Source organism: Buteo buteo, chromosome 17, assembly GCF_964188355.1.
Source record: "Buteo buteo chromosome 17, bButBut1.hap1.1, whole genome shotgun sequence".
NCBI lineage: Eukaryota > Metazoa > Chordata > Aves > Accipitriformes > Accipitridae > Buteo > Buteo buteo.
Window position 1 is genome coordinate 5,468,795 of NC_134187.1, and position 16,040 is coordinate 5,484,834.

A 16,040-nucleotide genomic window follows, 5' to 3' on the forward strand; every position below is an offset into this window, starting at 1 on the left:
CACACAGTTTCTCTTTGCAGTATTAGCTGTAACACTGCCTATCTTGCCCACTTTATTCTCAACTGGAGAGAAGGTCAGGTTCTGCTCTTTCTTAATTCCATGCGGATTTTTTCACTGTTTTCTCGTTTTCCGCTGTTAGCGGATCAGATACCTCATCTTTGTAGTTTTGCGCTTTGTCCCTGATAGCAGCCAGTATGAGATACTTCAGAGAAGGATGCTTAAAAACAATGTCTTTGTCCCAAAACTCCTCTCAAGTTCCCTTTCCAACTTAAGCTTTGGTTTCTGACTGACTATTACATACATGAAGGTCCAGATAGTCCTGAATTCTTGCCAGACTGGCATCCTCTGCCAGTTCCAGTGATTCCCTCCAAAAAAAGAAAGCAATGGATGTCTGTGATCCAGTTCCACTTTATCAGGAAATAGCAGGCTTCCTTATGAATGCATTTTAAATTCAAATATTGAGTTTGCTGTTGTGCATTTTTGTAACTAGTATTTTCTGCAAGTACAAAACATCAGAGTTCAGATAGCAACGTCTTACCAATTTGTCTGCATGCAGTTTGAGTACTATGGCAGGGCAGTGGTACTAAGGGACCAAGAACTTAAAACTACATCTTTTTCTGCTGAGCTGTAGAGTACAGCATTCTCCAGTGTCAACATGCTTGCATTGGTTTATTCAAAATGGAACAGTCACAGGCCTTAACTTAATGAGGCATTAAGATTTGGTAGGGTGTCCTGGGATAGAGGGAGTTGTGTGTGGAGAGGAAAACATTTGAGATACAGTGCACTAAGTAGAAGAAGGAAATTCAAACCCTTTGACACTAATTTCCCTTGCCCTGCTCCCTCTCTAGAGTTTCACCCAAACACTCCACACAAAACACAAAAATACAAAGCTTTCATGATAAAAAGTAAGCTGGTTTTAAATGGTTTCTTCCCACAGCACATGTGTTTGTTCAGACTTGCAGTAAGTCATTAACTGTTTTCCAAAATACCACTTTAGCCTAAAAGTCTCTTTAAATTATGCAGGCATCAGATTATTTTTTTCCATGGTAAAAGGAAACTTTTAAAAAAAAGTTCTTCTGTATTTAACATCAACATAGCTACTGTTGCTAGAAGTAAACCTCCTCAAACAGCTACTACCACAGAAATAACATGAGAGAGAGGCTGAATTTTCACTTGCTTCATACATGTGAAATACAGCGTGAACGTGTGTTTTGTAAGGTCTGTCAGTCAAGAATGTCATCCAGGTATAGACTCCACAGTTGTTAGTCAACCGCTCGGGCCAGGAGCAGTTCACCTGCACGTAGCCCAGTAGTCGAGTGGTTCAGCGTTGATGCCAGAGCACTTGCCGTGCTGCTGCTCACCCAGCAGAGAGCACCATTGCCCTGCCCAACGCTGCCCGCTCTCACACGCTCTGCTCTGCTCTGGTTTCACAAAACCAGTATCTGAGCACAGCAGCAGCCAGCTTGCATGGCAGCAGGGGCCCGGCTGGCATCATGCCAGCAATCTGAGGGCTGTACCTAATTTGTGTACAAATGCTTTTGAAATTTAAATATCTTACGCCCAAAACTACATTAGAAGTGCATTATTGAAGTTGCACAGTCAAACAGTCAAAAGTTAGGGAATGCACAAACAGCCTTACTGTGGCAGCCTTAATTTGCCTATGCATATGCATTATGAGACAGTCTTTAATTTCATGATTACAGCCTAGTGTTTCCACAGACTCATTTACTGCACAGGGTGGATGGTACTTGCTTAATGAGTAGCTATTGAATATTTTGTTTTCTCTTTATTGTTTAGTGTGTGGCCCTGTGCCTTTATGCTGTGCACTATTTCTGCAGTCTAAATTGGTTACTTCTGTGTGGGCTTTCTTGTGCTGTTGATTTCTGTTCATCTCTTCACGATATTTAAATGAGTAGTTGGTGATGGTATGCTTATTAAGGATATTGAAGCAAAGAAAGTAAGGTCAAGTCATCTGTTCATCAAACTCCTGCTGTATTTGTTTGTTCTGTAAGTTCTCGTTGCTCTGTAGTCACAGGACAGTCACCCAGGAAGCAAAATACAAATTGGAAGTCTTGCCAAGAAAAAAAATTGGGTTTCATTTGCTACCAACTTTGCATGGGACTCCATGGAAGACAGTTAACAAAATCCAGCTAGCTGTGTCTACTATCAGTTGCTGTGATCATGAGACTCTGTCTTGCTAATGTAGCTACATCTCTTCAGGTTAGCTGGGAGCTTGGAGCGCTGCTAGACAAGGCCAATTCCTGCACTTACAGGAAAGTGAGAGAACAAGCTTGTGTATGTGTTCAAAATACCACACACCCCAATTCAGTCAGGCACCCAGGGCCAGCAGAGCTTGCTGTGCCCCCCCAGCTGCAGGTGCAGTGAGAGTACGGCATTGCCTTTCACAACTCACTGTTTGTTGAGTGCAGGTGGACTCTTCGCAAAGTTAAATTTGAGCTGAAAATCTCTCCCAAATGTGTGCAAAATGCAGTTTAGTGCAGCTCTGTTGCCTGACCTATTTAAAAAGCCTTTCTTAAAACCAAGATACACACATACAGTTTTCTAAGTATAGGTCACCAGCTGAATAATTTTTAAAATAATAAATAAAAAGCTTAGCAGTTTAATGAACAAAAAAATATACAATGAAAAAACACAGCAACTATTTTTTTCCTAACCCATTCTCAGCAATGGCAAAACCCACCTTCATTTTAATGTTTTTCCAGGGAAAATTGTCTGAAAGCAATACCAGTTGAAATAGATATTTTAATGGGAAGTATCAGACAACCTTAATGAAAAGCAGGGATATTAGCTCAGCTTTCAATACCCCAAGATACTTGCTTGTACTCTTAACTTCCTTTGAGAGAAGAGTAGAAACTGTAAAATAGAGTTTGCCAGCAACAGAAACTGATGTTGGTCAGCTTTTGGGGCTGCTTCTTCCCCTTCATATTGCACTAAGATCATTAGGAAAAAACCATGAGAGTTTAGTGATATTTGCTGGAGACAGCTGCACATCGAGTAATCACTGTCTAATACTTCCATATGGGACTGCTAACACCCTGCAGATCCTGTGCAAAAAAGCCAGCTATTTCTAGTGCTGTCTTCATTGCTCGGAGATTACTGGGTGGATTGATGGTGTGGACAAACAGTCATCTTTCTCTAATGGGCCTGTTTTCACTGCCTGGGTGATTTAGTGGTGGCAGCCTTGTATATGTTGACATGACATTTATCTTTCTGAAATTGATGGTGATATCACAAACAGATTTGTGCTGTTATTGATGAACTTGAGGAGGCAAAGTGGAGCAGTTGTGGAGAGCTTCTGTTTGGCTAGATATCCTGTCCAGGCATCATCAGCAGTAATGCACAACTCAGCAATAGTTTTAATATTGGAATGTACTGCTATGTATTAGTAGTACTTTTCACTTCTCCTTTATTTTGATGGTTTTGGACTCTGAGTGTGCTACTTCAACGTCGCTTAAGAGACCTACAAGATTAGTATGTGAACTATTTTGCATTACGGATGGGGAGTTTCGAGTGCATGCAAGTGAATCCCTGTGACCTCCCTATGTGTCTGTGGTACAGTTTAGATTTGCTTGAATCCTGGTGGAATTTTCTGATCTTTCCAGTAGCTTCTAAAAGTCTAGCATATTTGTTCAAGGCTAGGCTATGCTGCGGGGGTAGTAATTTTAGAAATGGGAATTTTCTGTTGCTCACATTTGTATTTGTTAACTGCTTCAGTTCTCTGCAATACCTTGTACTGCTCCCTTCTTCCAAGTAATACGTTTATAAAGAAAAGTATTCCTACCTAAGATGTATGTTAAACTAGAAACCTTATCAGATGAAATGAGATGGTAGAGGCATCTATTTAACAAGCTAGTTGCTTCCCTTTGTAGTTCGTAATGCAGAAACTTCCTGCCAACATTACTTTTCGTTTGAAGACGGGTCATAATGTTGGCTTGCAACATACAAATATTTTTATGAAGACTGTGGTAGTTAATGTCATCATTTCAGTTGATTGCTAAATTATAAACACTATTGAAAGTCTACAGGGGAGGAAGCTCTAGTTACACTGTATACGCAAAGCATAGTAAATTATCCATTCTTTGCAATAACCAAGATACACAAAGACGGTAATTTACCAGACTGAAGTGTCCATTTTTGCTTTTGGTTGCAGCTCAAAGTCTTCTGAATTAATTTACATTGAAAACCAGCTGCTTAGCTAGAGTTTTGTGGTATACTCTGCTGCAAGGTGTATCACTTACTAGTTTATTAGAGATTGTATTTTAGTTTCTCTCTAGTTTACATGCTTCTAAAGCTTGCAATTTCTTTTGGATTTTCAGGTGTTCCGTTACTGAGAAACACCTGGAGAAAATAAGAGAATTTATAAGATTAAGAATAGAGAAATTACTCATAAAACTGAAATATGGTGGAATCCCTGAGTAGTCTGCTTTTGTGGTCACATATATTCATTTGCACTGCATTGCCTTTGTGGAATATGCTTTTTTTAATAAGGCCTGTTGGGAATGTAGTTGGCATCAGGGGATCACAACTGAGGGTTATCAGTGGTCTTTACTGTCAAGCTTTTCAGAATCTCATAGAGCTGACTGTTTATGCAAGACCACTGTTGCAGTGTCTGATCTCTGCTTAAAGTACAGTTGATCATCAGAGTACATGTATTTAGCGTAGCAGTTTTGGAGGGTATATACTTCTCTTGGGTAGCACAGGTATATGGCAGATCCCTTAAGAACTGTCTTTACCTGTGTGTGAAAACACTTTTACTGTTTACCAGAATGATTACCATGCAGTTTGTACTGTAGCTAGGACGCTTTTGTGCCAAAAAGGGTCAGTGCTACTTATTTTTTTCCAGCTGCCCCCTGCCATTACTTCTGACCTTGTACCAGTGCTCTTGTAACTCTGTGGTAATCTGGATCAGTTCATTGAATTGGCAGAAAATAAATTATTTTTAGATTAAGAAGGCGACCCCTTTCCACAGTAGCTGGATATCAGATCAGCTTAGCTATAACACATCACATCTTTGCTTGCAGAATTTTGGAATATTTGTGAGATCCACGATGAAGGTAACCCATAACCTATACTAAGAAAAGCAATAAATAAAAGTTTCTGTATTGCCAAAGATAACTTCTGTCTACAGTAAGAAAAAATGTGCCAGAGAAAATAAACAGATTTAGCCACAAATCTTGTGTTTTTGTTCTAGCACAGGTGTATTCATTGCCTGGTTTTGAGCAAGTCCCACGAGTTCAGATTTGATACACCTTATTGTAGCCTCCTAACTAAAACAAAGCTGCAATTGCCTTAGGCTCCCTTTGGTTTTGGTAGAGACGAGGCATCTCCTGAGAGCAGCTTGGCCCACTTAAGAGTTGAATTTCCCCTCTCAAGTTTCCTGGTTTTCTCTTTTTATTACAGAGACACCTAGAGCACCTCAGGTCAGTGAAACAAAACTAGGTCTTAATGTCTCCCTTGGTTCCTCTGTCACTGGAAAAGGAGTAATGTCTACCTTATGGGGCTCTGTAGTTTTATTTGCAAAGCACTTGTAGACCTGTGACTGAAAATCACTACCTAAAACTGCTAAATCTTTAAGTGTACTTGTGCTATCTGGAAAGTAGTTGTCTTTTCCATTTACAGCTTGTTGAGTCGAGGTAGAGCTTTGTATCTTTGCCTGTTAGAGGTCTGGCAAAAAACCCCATCATTCAATGTCTTTTAGGTGAATTAACTTATTACATCCTTGTTTTTCCCCACAAATTACATTTGCAGTTAGCAGCTACACCCCCCCCCTGCCCCCGCCATCTCCCTGAAACCTTCATCACCATGATCAGGAAGGAGGAAAGCCGGTCTAGTTTTATTCAAATGTAATCAGTCAACTCTTAGAGCAGTGATATTTCCCAGATTGCCAATTGGAACAGCTTTGGGAAACAGAACTATACTTGCGCTGTTAAACAGTTATTTTCAGAGGAAGATACTACTAGTTGATTTTATACCAGTTCTCTTGCTATTGACTTGCTTTGGGACCTTTGGAAGGAAGCAGATGTACGCTAATAAGAGGGTTCTTCATATTCTTATTTCTGTGATCTTGCCTATGAGTCTCAAATTTGTCTTCAAATTGGACCATTGTACTAGCCTTCTTCTAAGGTCATAATTTTGGGGGGGCTGGATAACTCTTTTTGTGTCGAAAAAAGTCTTTTTCTGCATGTCCTCAGTACAGGATGTGCCAAAACATTGGAAATGAGCAATGAGAAAGTTCTTTAAAAATAAGCTTAGACTGCATAGCAGTTACTTTTAGTTTGGCCGGTTGCTCATAGTATGGTGGGAGGTTTTTTCCCTCCATGTCTAAAACCATTGATTTTCTCTGTGGTGGTTGGTGAAATCAGGTTTCACATTTGGAAATGTAGTTCATAATGGGAACTTATGTGCTTAGAAAAAAAGTTCAGCATTGACAAAGGTCTTCATTGCAAAAGGCCTTTGCACACCATCACTGTTGAAAATTTCGTTTGGACAGAGAAAAGTATAACTTGATACAGTCTTTTCCTGGAAGCCACCGTATCTGCATACCTGTTGCTCTTTAAAGCCTGTCCTAATGTGAAGCAGTGTCGGAACCTGTGAATGTTGGGCCAGTGTGAATTTCTGCTCACAAAGTAACTTGCTTCATTTATACTTGTGTAATAGTAGCTGCTGGAGTACAGTACTAGTGACTGCTGCAAGCTTATCATGGGGCTTCTGCTATCTATTGAGAGGGAACCAGGCTGTTTGCTACCTTGTTTATTGCATGAGCTTCCACAAGATTGTTAGCCTCTTCTCTGGAAGAGTCCAGTCTAAGGACTCTGGGTTTGCAGTTATAGTTTTTGAAAGTAATTACACTGTGCTCGCTGCCATATTATCTCATCAGACATAGCAGTAACCCATGTTTGCTTACAGTTAATCAAAGCTATTAGCCTGAGGTAGTTGTTGCTGTCTGTGATCTTACTGTCTTTTTTTTTTTTTTTCCCAGGGAGAGGTAGAGAGCTTTCAGAAAAGCTTAGTAAAAATAAATTATTTGGTTTTCTTCTTAAACTGTGCTCTTCTAGACATGTTTCTACTGTCATTGTGATATATGGGTGTCACTGATAATACTACTAGTCTTAGAAGCAATTCCCAAATGAAAATATTCAAAGTGGGCTTTAATGTCATCATTGTAGATCAGCAGTGACAGCTAAGTTATCCAGTAACTTTCTGGATTATTCTAGCTCTAGATAGTTGGATGCTATGAGCTTCCTGTGGGAACACTTGCACTTGATGTACCCTGTACTGTCTTTACTCAACAGTCCTACCAACTCGTGTTATGACATTTGAAGGCAAGTCATCATAACTGCTGAAATGTAGTTCACATGGAGACTGCTCTTGGGTTATTAGTTTTGACTGTGAGTAGAGAGAATAACCTTCTGCAGATACCAGTAAGTTGTAATGATATGTGATCTACATAACAAAGTACAATGTAGGAGTTTATGTTGAGGCTTCCCTATTAAATTTGGAAAAGGTAGCTTTATATTCCCATCAAGCTTTGAACATTTGGTCTAGTTTCAGTTGTGAAGTTACAGTTGCATACCAGCAGTGCCTTAATTTGAGGATCACCTATGATTGAATCTTTCCGTGAAAAACTTTGTGATCCCAGTCAATTAGAATTAAATCCTACTTTGTCATCTCTTGAAAGTTATACACGCTGTCCCTTTTTGGCTGCTCTGATACTGATCAGCACCTTTTCTCAGTGATCCTCATACCCCCTCATACATTAAGTAAGCATCATCTTCAGTGTCGCAGCAAAGTGCTGAAACTCTGTCAAGCCATGGAGTGGTTTCAGCTGATTAACTGAGCTAATGCTAGTGTTGATGTCAGTTTGATAGATTGAGCCCATATTGTTCTGCACTGGAAATGCAATTTTTTGCTTGATAGTAACCCCAAGCCTCAGTTTCCAGCAGAGTTGACTGTTACCTTTTACTAACTCAGAGGTAAGAGGCAGGCTCTACAGAGAGTCTTGCCTGGTTACACTGTAGACAGATGAAACAGTGTTTCAAGCCAAAAAATGGAGAATTCTGTCCAAGAGCATGGAAGTGGAAAAATATTTTTAAATAATTAATGATTTTTGTTTTAAAACGTGCTACTGCAGGGTGCATCATCAAGCTTGTAAAGGCAGATCACCTAAACATGCAGAGAGGATTCCCTAGTGTTAGGGTCATCATTGTTCCTGGGGTGGTTTGAAATGCTGGTGGAACCTGTTCGGTGTAACCTGGCATTGAGCAGAAGGCTGTCACCTTAGTGTGTATTGTCTCATTCCAGCTACTCTGACTGAGCCAACATGAGGCAAGTTCAGAAACCCTGCTATTTTAAATTAAGTTAATCCAGTTCCTGCCAGCAGAATTGAGTATGGGAGGGCCACTTGTCGGTCTGAGGTGAGGAAGGAAGTTATAGTAAAGTTTGGAATAGTCCTGTATGGGTTCCAAGTGTAACCTATTCAGCCAGCATAGCTGAAGCTGACACAGGATTTCTCTGCACAAGCTAAGCAGCTTTATGATGATATGTTGATTCTCGAAGATCATGGAACAAGTTGTTTTACTTTTGACTATGGCTCCAGTAAGAACATGCAGCAGTTTTTCTTCCATGTTTTTTTATCCATCAGGGATGATTAAGATCAATTAGAAGACAAGAGAGCTTAATGCTGTTCAGGGATTACCAGAAGCTCCACATTTAATGGAAGGAAAACAAAACAGTCAGTACAGGGAAGAAACGCCCTTTGAACTGAGGAGGGGTGTCCTCAGTGGACTTAGTGAGATAAGGAATTGTGAAAATGGACTTTTGAAGGCACTTGAGCCCTTCCTTAGGGTCATTTTTTCTTAAATCTTTCCTAGTGGATGTTTATTCTCATAAGCAGTCTTTCCCTGTTCTTTGTTGTCCTTAGTTAAACCTTACAACTAACCTCCTGTCTAAAGTTTCCTTGCCAAATTTAAATCCCTCTTCCTTTCTCAGTGGACATAAGAACAGACTGATTTTTCACAATGATCTTTGGGATATTTAAAACATGTTGTTGTGTCTTTCTTAATTTTCTTTATTTTTGTTAGATGGAGAAAAAAAGAAAACAACCCTGTTTTTTCAGTCAGTCTCCCTTTTCTGGATCATGTTTTATAAACCTCTGATTATGTCTGTTGCTTTGTTTTGGTTTCTCTTCTTTGGATCTCTAGTGTAGTACTGAAAACTGAACACAACTCTACTAGGCATGAGGGAAGGTTTTACATAAGAGATCTGGAATGGGATGAGGCTCTCACACTTGCCCTTACATCATATATCATTTTACCCCATGTCTGTACATGCTGTTCTCGTTTTGCTATAGCTGGTACAAAAGTCAGTGGAACCAAAGCCAGCCAAGGAGCAGTACAAAATAAATAACTAAGTGGAGAAATCTTTCAAATGTCTTTACATTTTCTGCTAGGTTCAGGGGGGAAATGGTTGTCAGATTTTAGTGAAATCTATTTCTTAACTTTAAGCAAATAATGTAGGCTACTGTTTAAACACACCTCCTCATAACTGCTTGGAATTTTTAGCTTGGTATCTGAGCCTTAAAATTTTACGAAGCTTGAACTAAAATTATATGCAGTTGTTGGCATTAATGCAGCAGTCAGCAATTTTTAATAAATAGTATTTGTTACAAAAGCTGAGACCTCCTTTTGACCTTTTTGTAGTAGGTCCTAAAATCTTGTAGTTGGGAGGGAGGAGGAAAGGTGGTGAGTGTTCACATTTCTCTCTATAAGCAGAGAAGGAAGAAAGGGCTGTTATTTCTGGGTTTAGATACTTAGGAGGCTGGTTTTTTTTTTCCTCTTATTCTAATTTTTACAGCAGTGAGGCCTATGATAATCCAAGATAGACAAGGAACGGAGTAGAAAAGCAAGGGATGAATAGCAGTATACAACCTAAGGAGCTCTAGTAGTTAAAAATAAGAATCTATATCCAGAACAACTCAGAGATATTAAGTCCAGTTCTCATTGAAAATTTCAAGAGTGCTTAAATAATCAGGGTCTTATACTGTAATAATTAGATTTGAACTGGCTTTGTTTTTTCTTGGAGGAAAAAAATGCTTTATTGTATCTCATACATTAGAACAGGACACACTTAGGGTGGGATTGATCCACTTGACTTTAGGTAACAGCGTCTGAGCAAACAGTCTGTGCTCCCATTTTAAGTCAGTGAAGAGCACTTCACTGCCATGCTCAGTCTTGTTCTGAGGCTCCAGATCAGATGAGCCATGCCCTAGAGTTCCCAGTTTCCTTCCTGATTATGGAAAGACCTTGGGTGACAAGCTCAGATGTTGATGTCTAAAGCCAAGCAAAGTGAATCCCAGCTGAAGTGTGTAAAAGTGCGAGACCAACCCAGTACTGCCACTGCTACTGGTGATACTTAGAGTGTGCAGGTAATTCAGGACTTCTGACCGCAGTTCCCTGATCCAGTCTCTTTTCTGTATGGTGGCGATAGCGCTTATAACTGTATTTCATGTTCTCAGGTACTCGGTGTTTAACATTTTATTAGAAAATTAGTTTGTTGGCAGATCTTCACTTAGGACGACAGAATAGTGGGACTTTTCTAAACTTTTTTGACCTGTTCTAGAAAAGTGACATTCTGATTGGAGTTTGATTTCACACCAGGCATGCTCTATGTTGTCTGTAATGCTGTGAAACAACATGGGACAACCGATCTTTGTTACGTTAGACCTCTGTTACAAACAAAATTCTGTTTGCCTGTGCATCCATCTATTCCATGATCTCTAAATGTCAGTGGCTCTCAACACACATTTTTCATCCAAGAAACAGTAATTGGAAAATAGTTCATTTACCGCACAGCTGTATTTGTTGTTGCAGTAATAGCATATTATTTACCAGTGAAGACATTTAAAGCTTTCATACTTTTCCATCAGAGACTATCCTCACAAATCCCTAATCTATTTATTTAATTTTCTCTAGATTTATATAAATATTGAAAAAGAGGCGCCTTTCTGTATGCTTAAAGCACCTTGGGCATAGCTTAAGTCTACATTGCAAACAGAATCTGAAAAGCATAGCAGTCTGCATCTCTCTCCCCAGGAGCAAACTAGACAGCTCAGAAAGTCAAATTTCTCTTTCACTCACCCATTAACAGTTTGCTCCCTTGACCATTCACTTTGTTTACCTCTGCATCACCTACTAAAACTGTTTTAAATGAGTGAATAAATTCTTACGGAGTAGGGCAGTTTACAGAAACATGCAGCTGTATAATAGAATGTACTTCCAAAAAGTTGGACAGTTGAAAGCTTGATGAAATGAACTTTGCAATAGCTTGGGGCATAAGACTGTGATGGTTGCACTAGTCCTAGTGGCTAGGGTTGTCTGGGTGACTGTAGTCACCACTGTAAAGGACAGATCAGAAAGTATTTCATTCCCAATCAATGGAGTTTAGTTTCCTTCGTAAAAGATGATATCTTGGGTAATTGTAGGGTTCAAAGCAGTGAAAAGCTTCTGCTTTTTGTTTGATCAGTGGTAATTCCTTTGTATGTAAGAATGTTCACTAGCAAAGCTTTCATTTTTAAAGACACGAGGCAAGGATAGGTGGCAATTTTGCCACTGTGGTTCCGAGTTAGGCTTTTATATTTTAACACTTGAGAAACTTACACGTTTTTCTTTATCTCCTGCACTAATATATTTTTAACTGTGGCAAAAATAAAAATCTGAGAAGCCTGATTCCTTTTTTGTTGAGTTTGGCATCTTTCACACAATGTTTTCTGAAAAAGGGGTTTGGTTTTTGTTTGTTTGTTTGTTTTGTTGGGGTTTTTTGTTGGTTTTTTTTTTAAAGGAAGTAGCATAAAAAAACCCAACCAGGAATCTTATGTCCATATTTAGAGATGTGAAATGCTATACCTCTCCACAGTTTTGCTCAGTGGTATAGTCCTGTGTTATTTGTTGGTTTGTAATTCACTGTTAAAAGATTTCTTTGATGCCGTCTATCAGGCTTTAAAAATGCTGATGGCTATTTCATGCTTTTACTGCTCATTTAATTTTGCCCCACCCAATACATGTATAAAAATACGGAAAGCCTTCTGTTACCTTTGATATTTATAAATGTTATATAAAACATTTATAAAATGTTAACATGAGTATGCTTGTTTATTTGCGTTCTGTCCTAGTTGGCAAAATTTTGTAGTTTGTATCAGTCGTCTGTTTATGGATTATGTCTGGATTATGGTTTTAGAGGACTGACCTGGACAACTTTGGGGAAACCAAGACTTCTAAATCCAGGGTGTGCCAGGTAGTGCTTGCCAGAATGATACAGGAAGGAGAGCTTCTTGTCTAATATGCCAATTGCTTTGTGGTTTAGATACCACATTTTAATCTCATCACTTTGTCATATCTGTTGTGTGCGCTGTTGGGTTGTAAATTGTGGGGGTTTGCTTCTGGCTTTTGCCACTGACCTTAGGCAGCTGATTCATTGTGCTATCTTAGTATTTGTTACCTAAAGATAATCTTACCCTCTTTCTGTGAGATCCTTAAGGGAAAAGCCACATGTAAAAGCAGTGTGTTACTAGAGAGACTGGCGGGGAGCTCCACGTTTTTGGTATGGCTCAGGAGGGAATAATGTTGCAACGTTATAGCAAAGTATTAAAGGTGAATGGGCGATCTCTCTGCAACAGAGACACAGACTCAGAGTTGTCTTGGTGTTCCCGATTGCCTTTTGACTTTATGGAATATGATTTAGATGAATCCTGTTGGGATAGGCACAGGGACTGAAAGATGTACCTGTTTTTGCAGATTAAGAATGTAATTTTGAAAAGGAGGGACATAATATCTTTAATTTTCATTTACTAAGGCAAAGAACATCTCCTGTGTAAGTGGGATGTGGCGTAGCAAGCTATCATGTGACTTGGCTGCTTACTTAGCTTAGCAACCGCAACAATTCCTGTCTATAAAGCTGTGCTCATATAGTGTGTCATCACCCTGTTTTGGCTAGTGGACTTCACCCCTGGAATAATGTCTTTTCATTGTAAAGGTTTTAATCCAGAAATCTAGGTTGTTGTAAGATGTACAATATGATTTGTTAGTAGAAATCAAAGAATTCAATCAACTCGATACTGTTCCACAGATATATTTCTACTACTTTTTTTTTTTTTTTTTTCCCTCTCGACTTTTGAGTTCTGGATAAATAAAATAATTCTTGGGTTCCTTCTGACAGATAAACAGAGGTCACATGACAACTGAAGCAAAGAGGGCTGCCAAGATGGAGAAGAAGCTGAAGATCTTGCTTGGTGGTTATCAGTCTCGAGCAATGGGCCTCATCAAACAATTGAATGATTTGTGGGACCAAATCGAACAGGCACATCTGGAGCTACGTACTTTTGAGGAACTGAAGAAACATGAAGATGCTGCAATCCCTCGGAGACTGGAGGTGAGATTCCTAAATGTAATACCTGAGGTCAAATATAGGCACTTTGTGGAAAAGGTGTTTTTACAATGCATGGGCTCTGAGGTTCACGGCCTGAGTTTGTATCAAGTTTTTAACGGTCTTCTTAAATTATACTTTTGGCTATTACCAGACTCCTCTGCCATTCACTTCAAAATCAAAGATTCTGTGATATATATTAGAAGCTGGGACTAATCTACTAGTGTGTTTTTTAAGTTTGCTTTTATTTTATTTCCTTGTGTGGTTTATTTTATTAATCTTCTGCAATGCATATCGGCAGAAGTTCCATATCTATCCTAATTTGGCTTGTTTTGTTTTTAATTACTGTTAGAACTTGGGGTAGATCTGAAACTTGTGTAAAGCCTCCTACTTCCTTAAGTCAGTGGACCAAATACCAGTATATACTACAAGAGATTCTCCTTTTTTTTCACATGTTGATCGTATTACTCCCTGAAGCTAGGGTTGTTGTCAGACTTGCAGATGGCTGGACTTTTAGAAAGCCAGTACTGAAATGGGGTTATTGTACTGATTTAAACATGGCGCTCGGTTTCAGAAGCTGCACAGTTGTTCTGTAATTGTAGTTCTGAGCCATCCTCAGAGTTCAGGCCATTTGCCTGCAGTCCTGTTGCTGGCTAACAACGTGTGCACGTGTGATCTGGACCATTGCTCCTGAATAACACCGCCTGCCTTACCAGCCTCTAACTGGTTGGCATGGCTTTGAGGAGGAAGGTATCTTTCTCTTAAGCAGCCTTAACTTCAGCCTGGAACTAGCAGAAACAGGTACACTGATATACCTGAAAAAAAAGTCTCAGAAAAAAACTGTTCTTAGTTTAAGGATCTCCAGGATAGTCTTCTCTACTTTACTCAGCTAACAAGGCAACCCTCAACCAAGACTCAGTCCTAGGCTTGAGCCAGTGCCAGGCTTGCTTTCCAAGAAATAAGTACTCATCTGAGCACAGTTTCTGTTTTATTTTTTTTTCTTCCAGAAGAGAGGGTTCCGTTGAGTCTCAAATCTTTTCAACCACTTTCTATAAAAAAGATAAAATACCTCAGTTCTTAAAACTGATTTTGTGAAGACAGTTTAGAAATGCTGATAGATGTGTTAACAAACTCAGAAGTGATTAATTGATTTAGTGAAAGTTAACAGTAAAAATATATTAAATAGCTACTAATAGCACCTGGTTTTAGTAAATGACACTTTACTCGGGGCTAATCCTCAGGATACATTTACTGTCTCTTCTGATAGAAGAGTGAAGGGAGATCAAATGAACTAGCAGCTGGCAGTTTTAGAACAAGCAGTAGTTCTCCTTCATGCACTGTGTAGTTAGTGGAAGAAGGCCTGTGGAAGGCCTTGTTGCAGGATGCAGGGTTAATTAGGAGGGTTACCCAAAAAAGGTTTTGAACAAACTCATGGAAGAATCCATGGATAACTGTTAAATACAGTGCACTGCTTGTGGCAAGTTTCCAATTTGAAATCTCTCCTTTTGAAGAATTTGATATTAACTGCTGTCAAAAACAGGGTAAGATACCTGACATTTGAAGTAAGATAACTGTGATACTGATACTCTACATCAACTGCTCTGTTTTACATTTATTGCTAAAATTACTTATTTTAAATATGTCCCATCTCAGTTCTGACCCCTTCCTCTGAAGGAGCTAAAATATAACCTTTGGTAAAGATCTTCATGGGTGTGACTGTTGGAAAAACTGACTGGTTGCTTAATTACATTTTCCTTACAGTGTCTGAAGGAAGATGTGCAGCGACAGCAGGAGAGAGAAAAGGAGCTCCAGCAGAGATTTGCTGACTTCATGTTGGACAAAGAGACTTTTCAAGCAAAGTATTAAAGCACAAAATTCCATTTGTCACTGATGTAACATTTTTGAAGTGTACAGATACTTCTCCAGCAGCTTTTGCCATCAGTTGCAGAAATCAAGTCTAGTCTGCTGTTTGCATCTTGTCAAGTTTTGTTCTTTTAATGGACTATTCCAAATGCTCTAGGTATGAATGGCTTTAGCCAGTATTAAAAATCGGATTAAAATGTCCAAAATTTTATTAAAAGGAAAAAAAAAAAAATCACTCTGGTATGATTCTAGCCATGTCTTCATTTGCTAGGGTTATCACATTATTCCTAATGTTTTATCAGTCTTAAGATGTGTAAGATACATGTGTGCAAAATAATGTCTTTTGAATAAACTTGGAATGTTAAAAAATAATGAAATAAAACACCTGTCTTTTAACTAAAATTGAATCCTCCCCTACCCCAGGCATCTTTCGTGTTTCTGGTAAATTGTCTTTCTTCCCTTCCCCTGCTGCTGCTTTCATTTTCCAGGACTGTAATTTGTAATAGGAAGGACCTGCGCAGGATAATTGTGGTCCATGTAATACCCTGCTCCCAATTCTTCTCTGTGCATGTGACTAAACACTCCCATTTTTATCAAAATGTTCAAATGGTCATACTGGCAGTAAGAATAACTTCACCATCCTGAAACAGGGTAGGTTTAAGTTTTATAAAAGCACCCAGCATAGCCTAATGGTTCCCATAGATTTCAGCAGAAAATGTACCCTTAAATTTTCTAAGTAT

The 16,040-nt window shown here is 39.0% G+C and overlaps 1 protein-coding gene across 1 annotated transcript in view; it reads left to right on the plus strand.

Annotated features, from left to right (window-relative positions):
- CDC5L (cell division cycle 5 like) overlaps window positions 1-15,702 on the plus strand; it is a 35,197-nt gene extending 19,495 nt beyond the window's left edge. The window contains exons 15-16 of the mRNA XM_075048975.1: window positions 13,231-13,443; window positions 15,199-15,702. Of these exons, the coding sequence (XP_074905076.1) occupies window positions 13,231-13,443; window positions 15,199-15,303 (318 nt within the window). The 3' untranslated portion in view covers window positions 15,304-15,702. The remainder of the gene's footprint in view (window positions 1-13,230; window positions 13,444-15,198) is intronic.
- The last annotated feature ends 338 nt before the right edge of the window (window positions 15,703-16,040 follow it).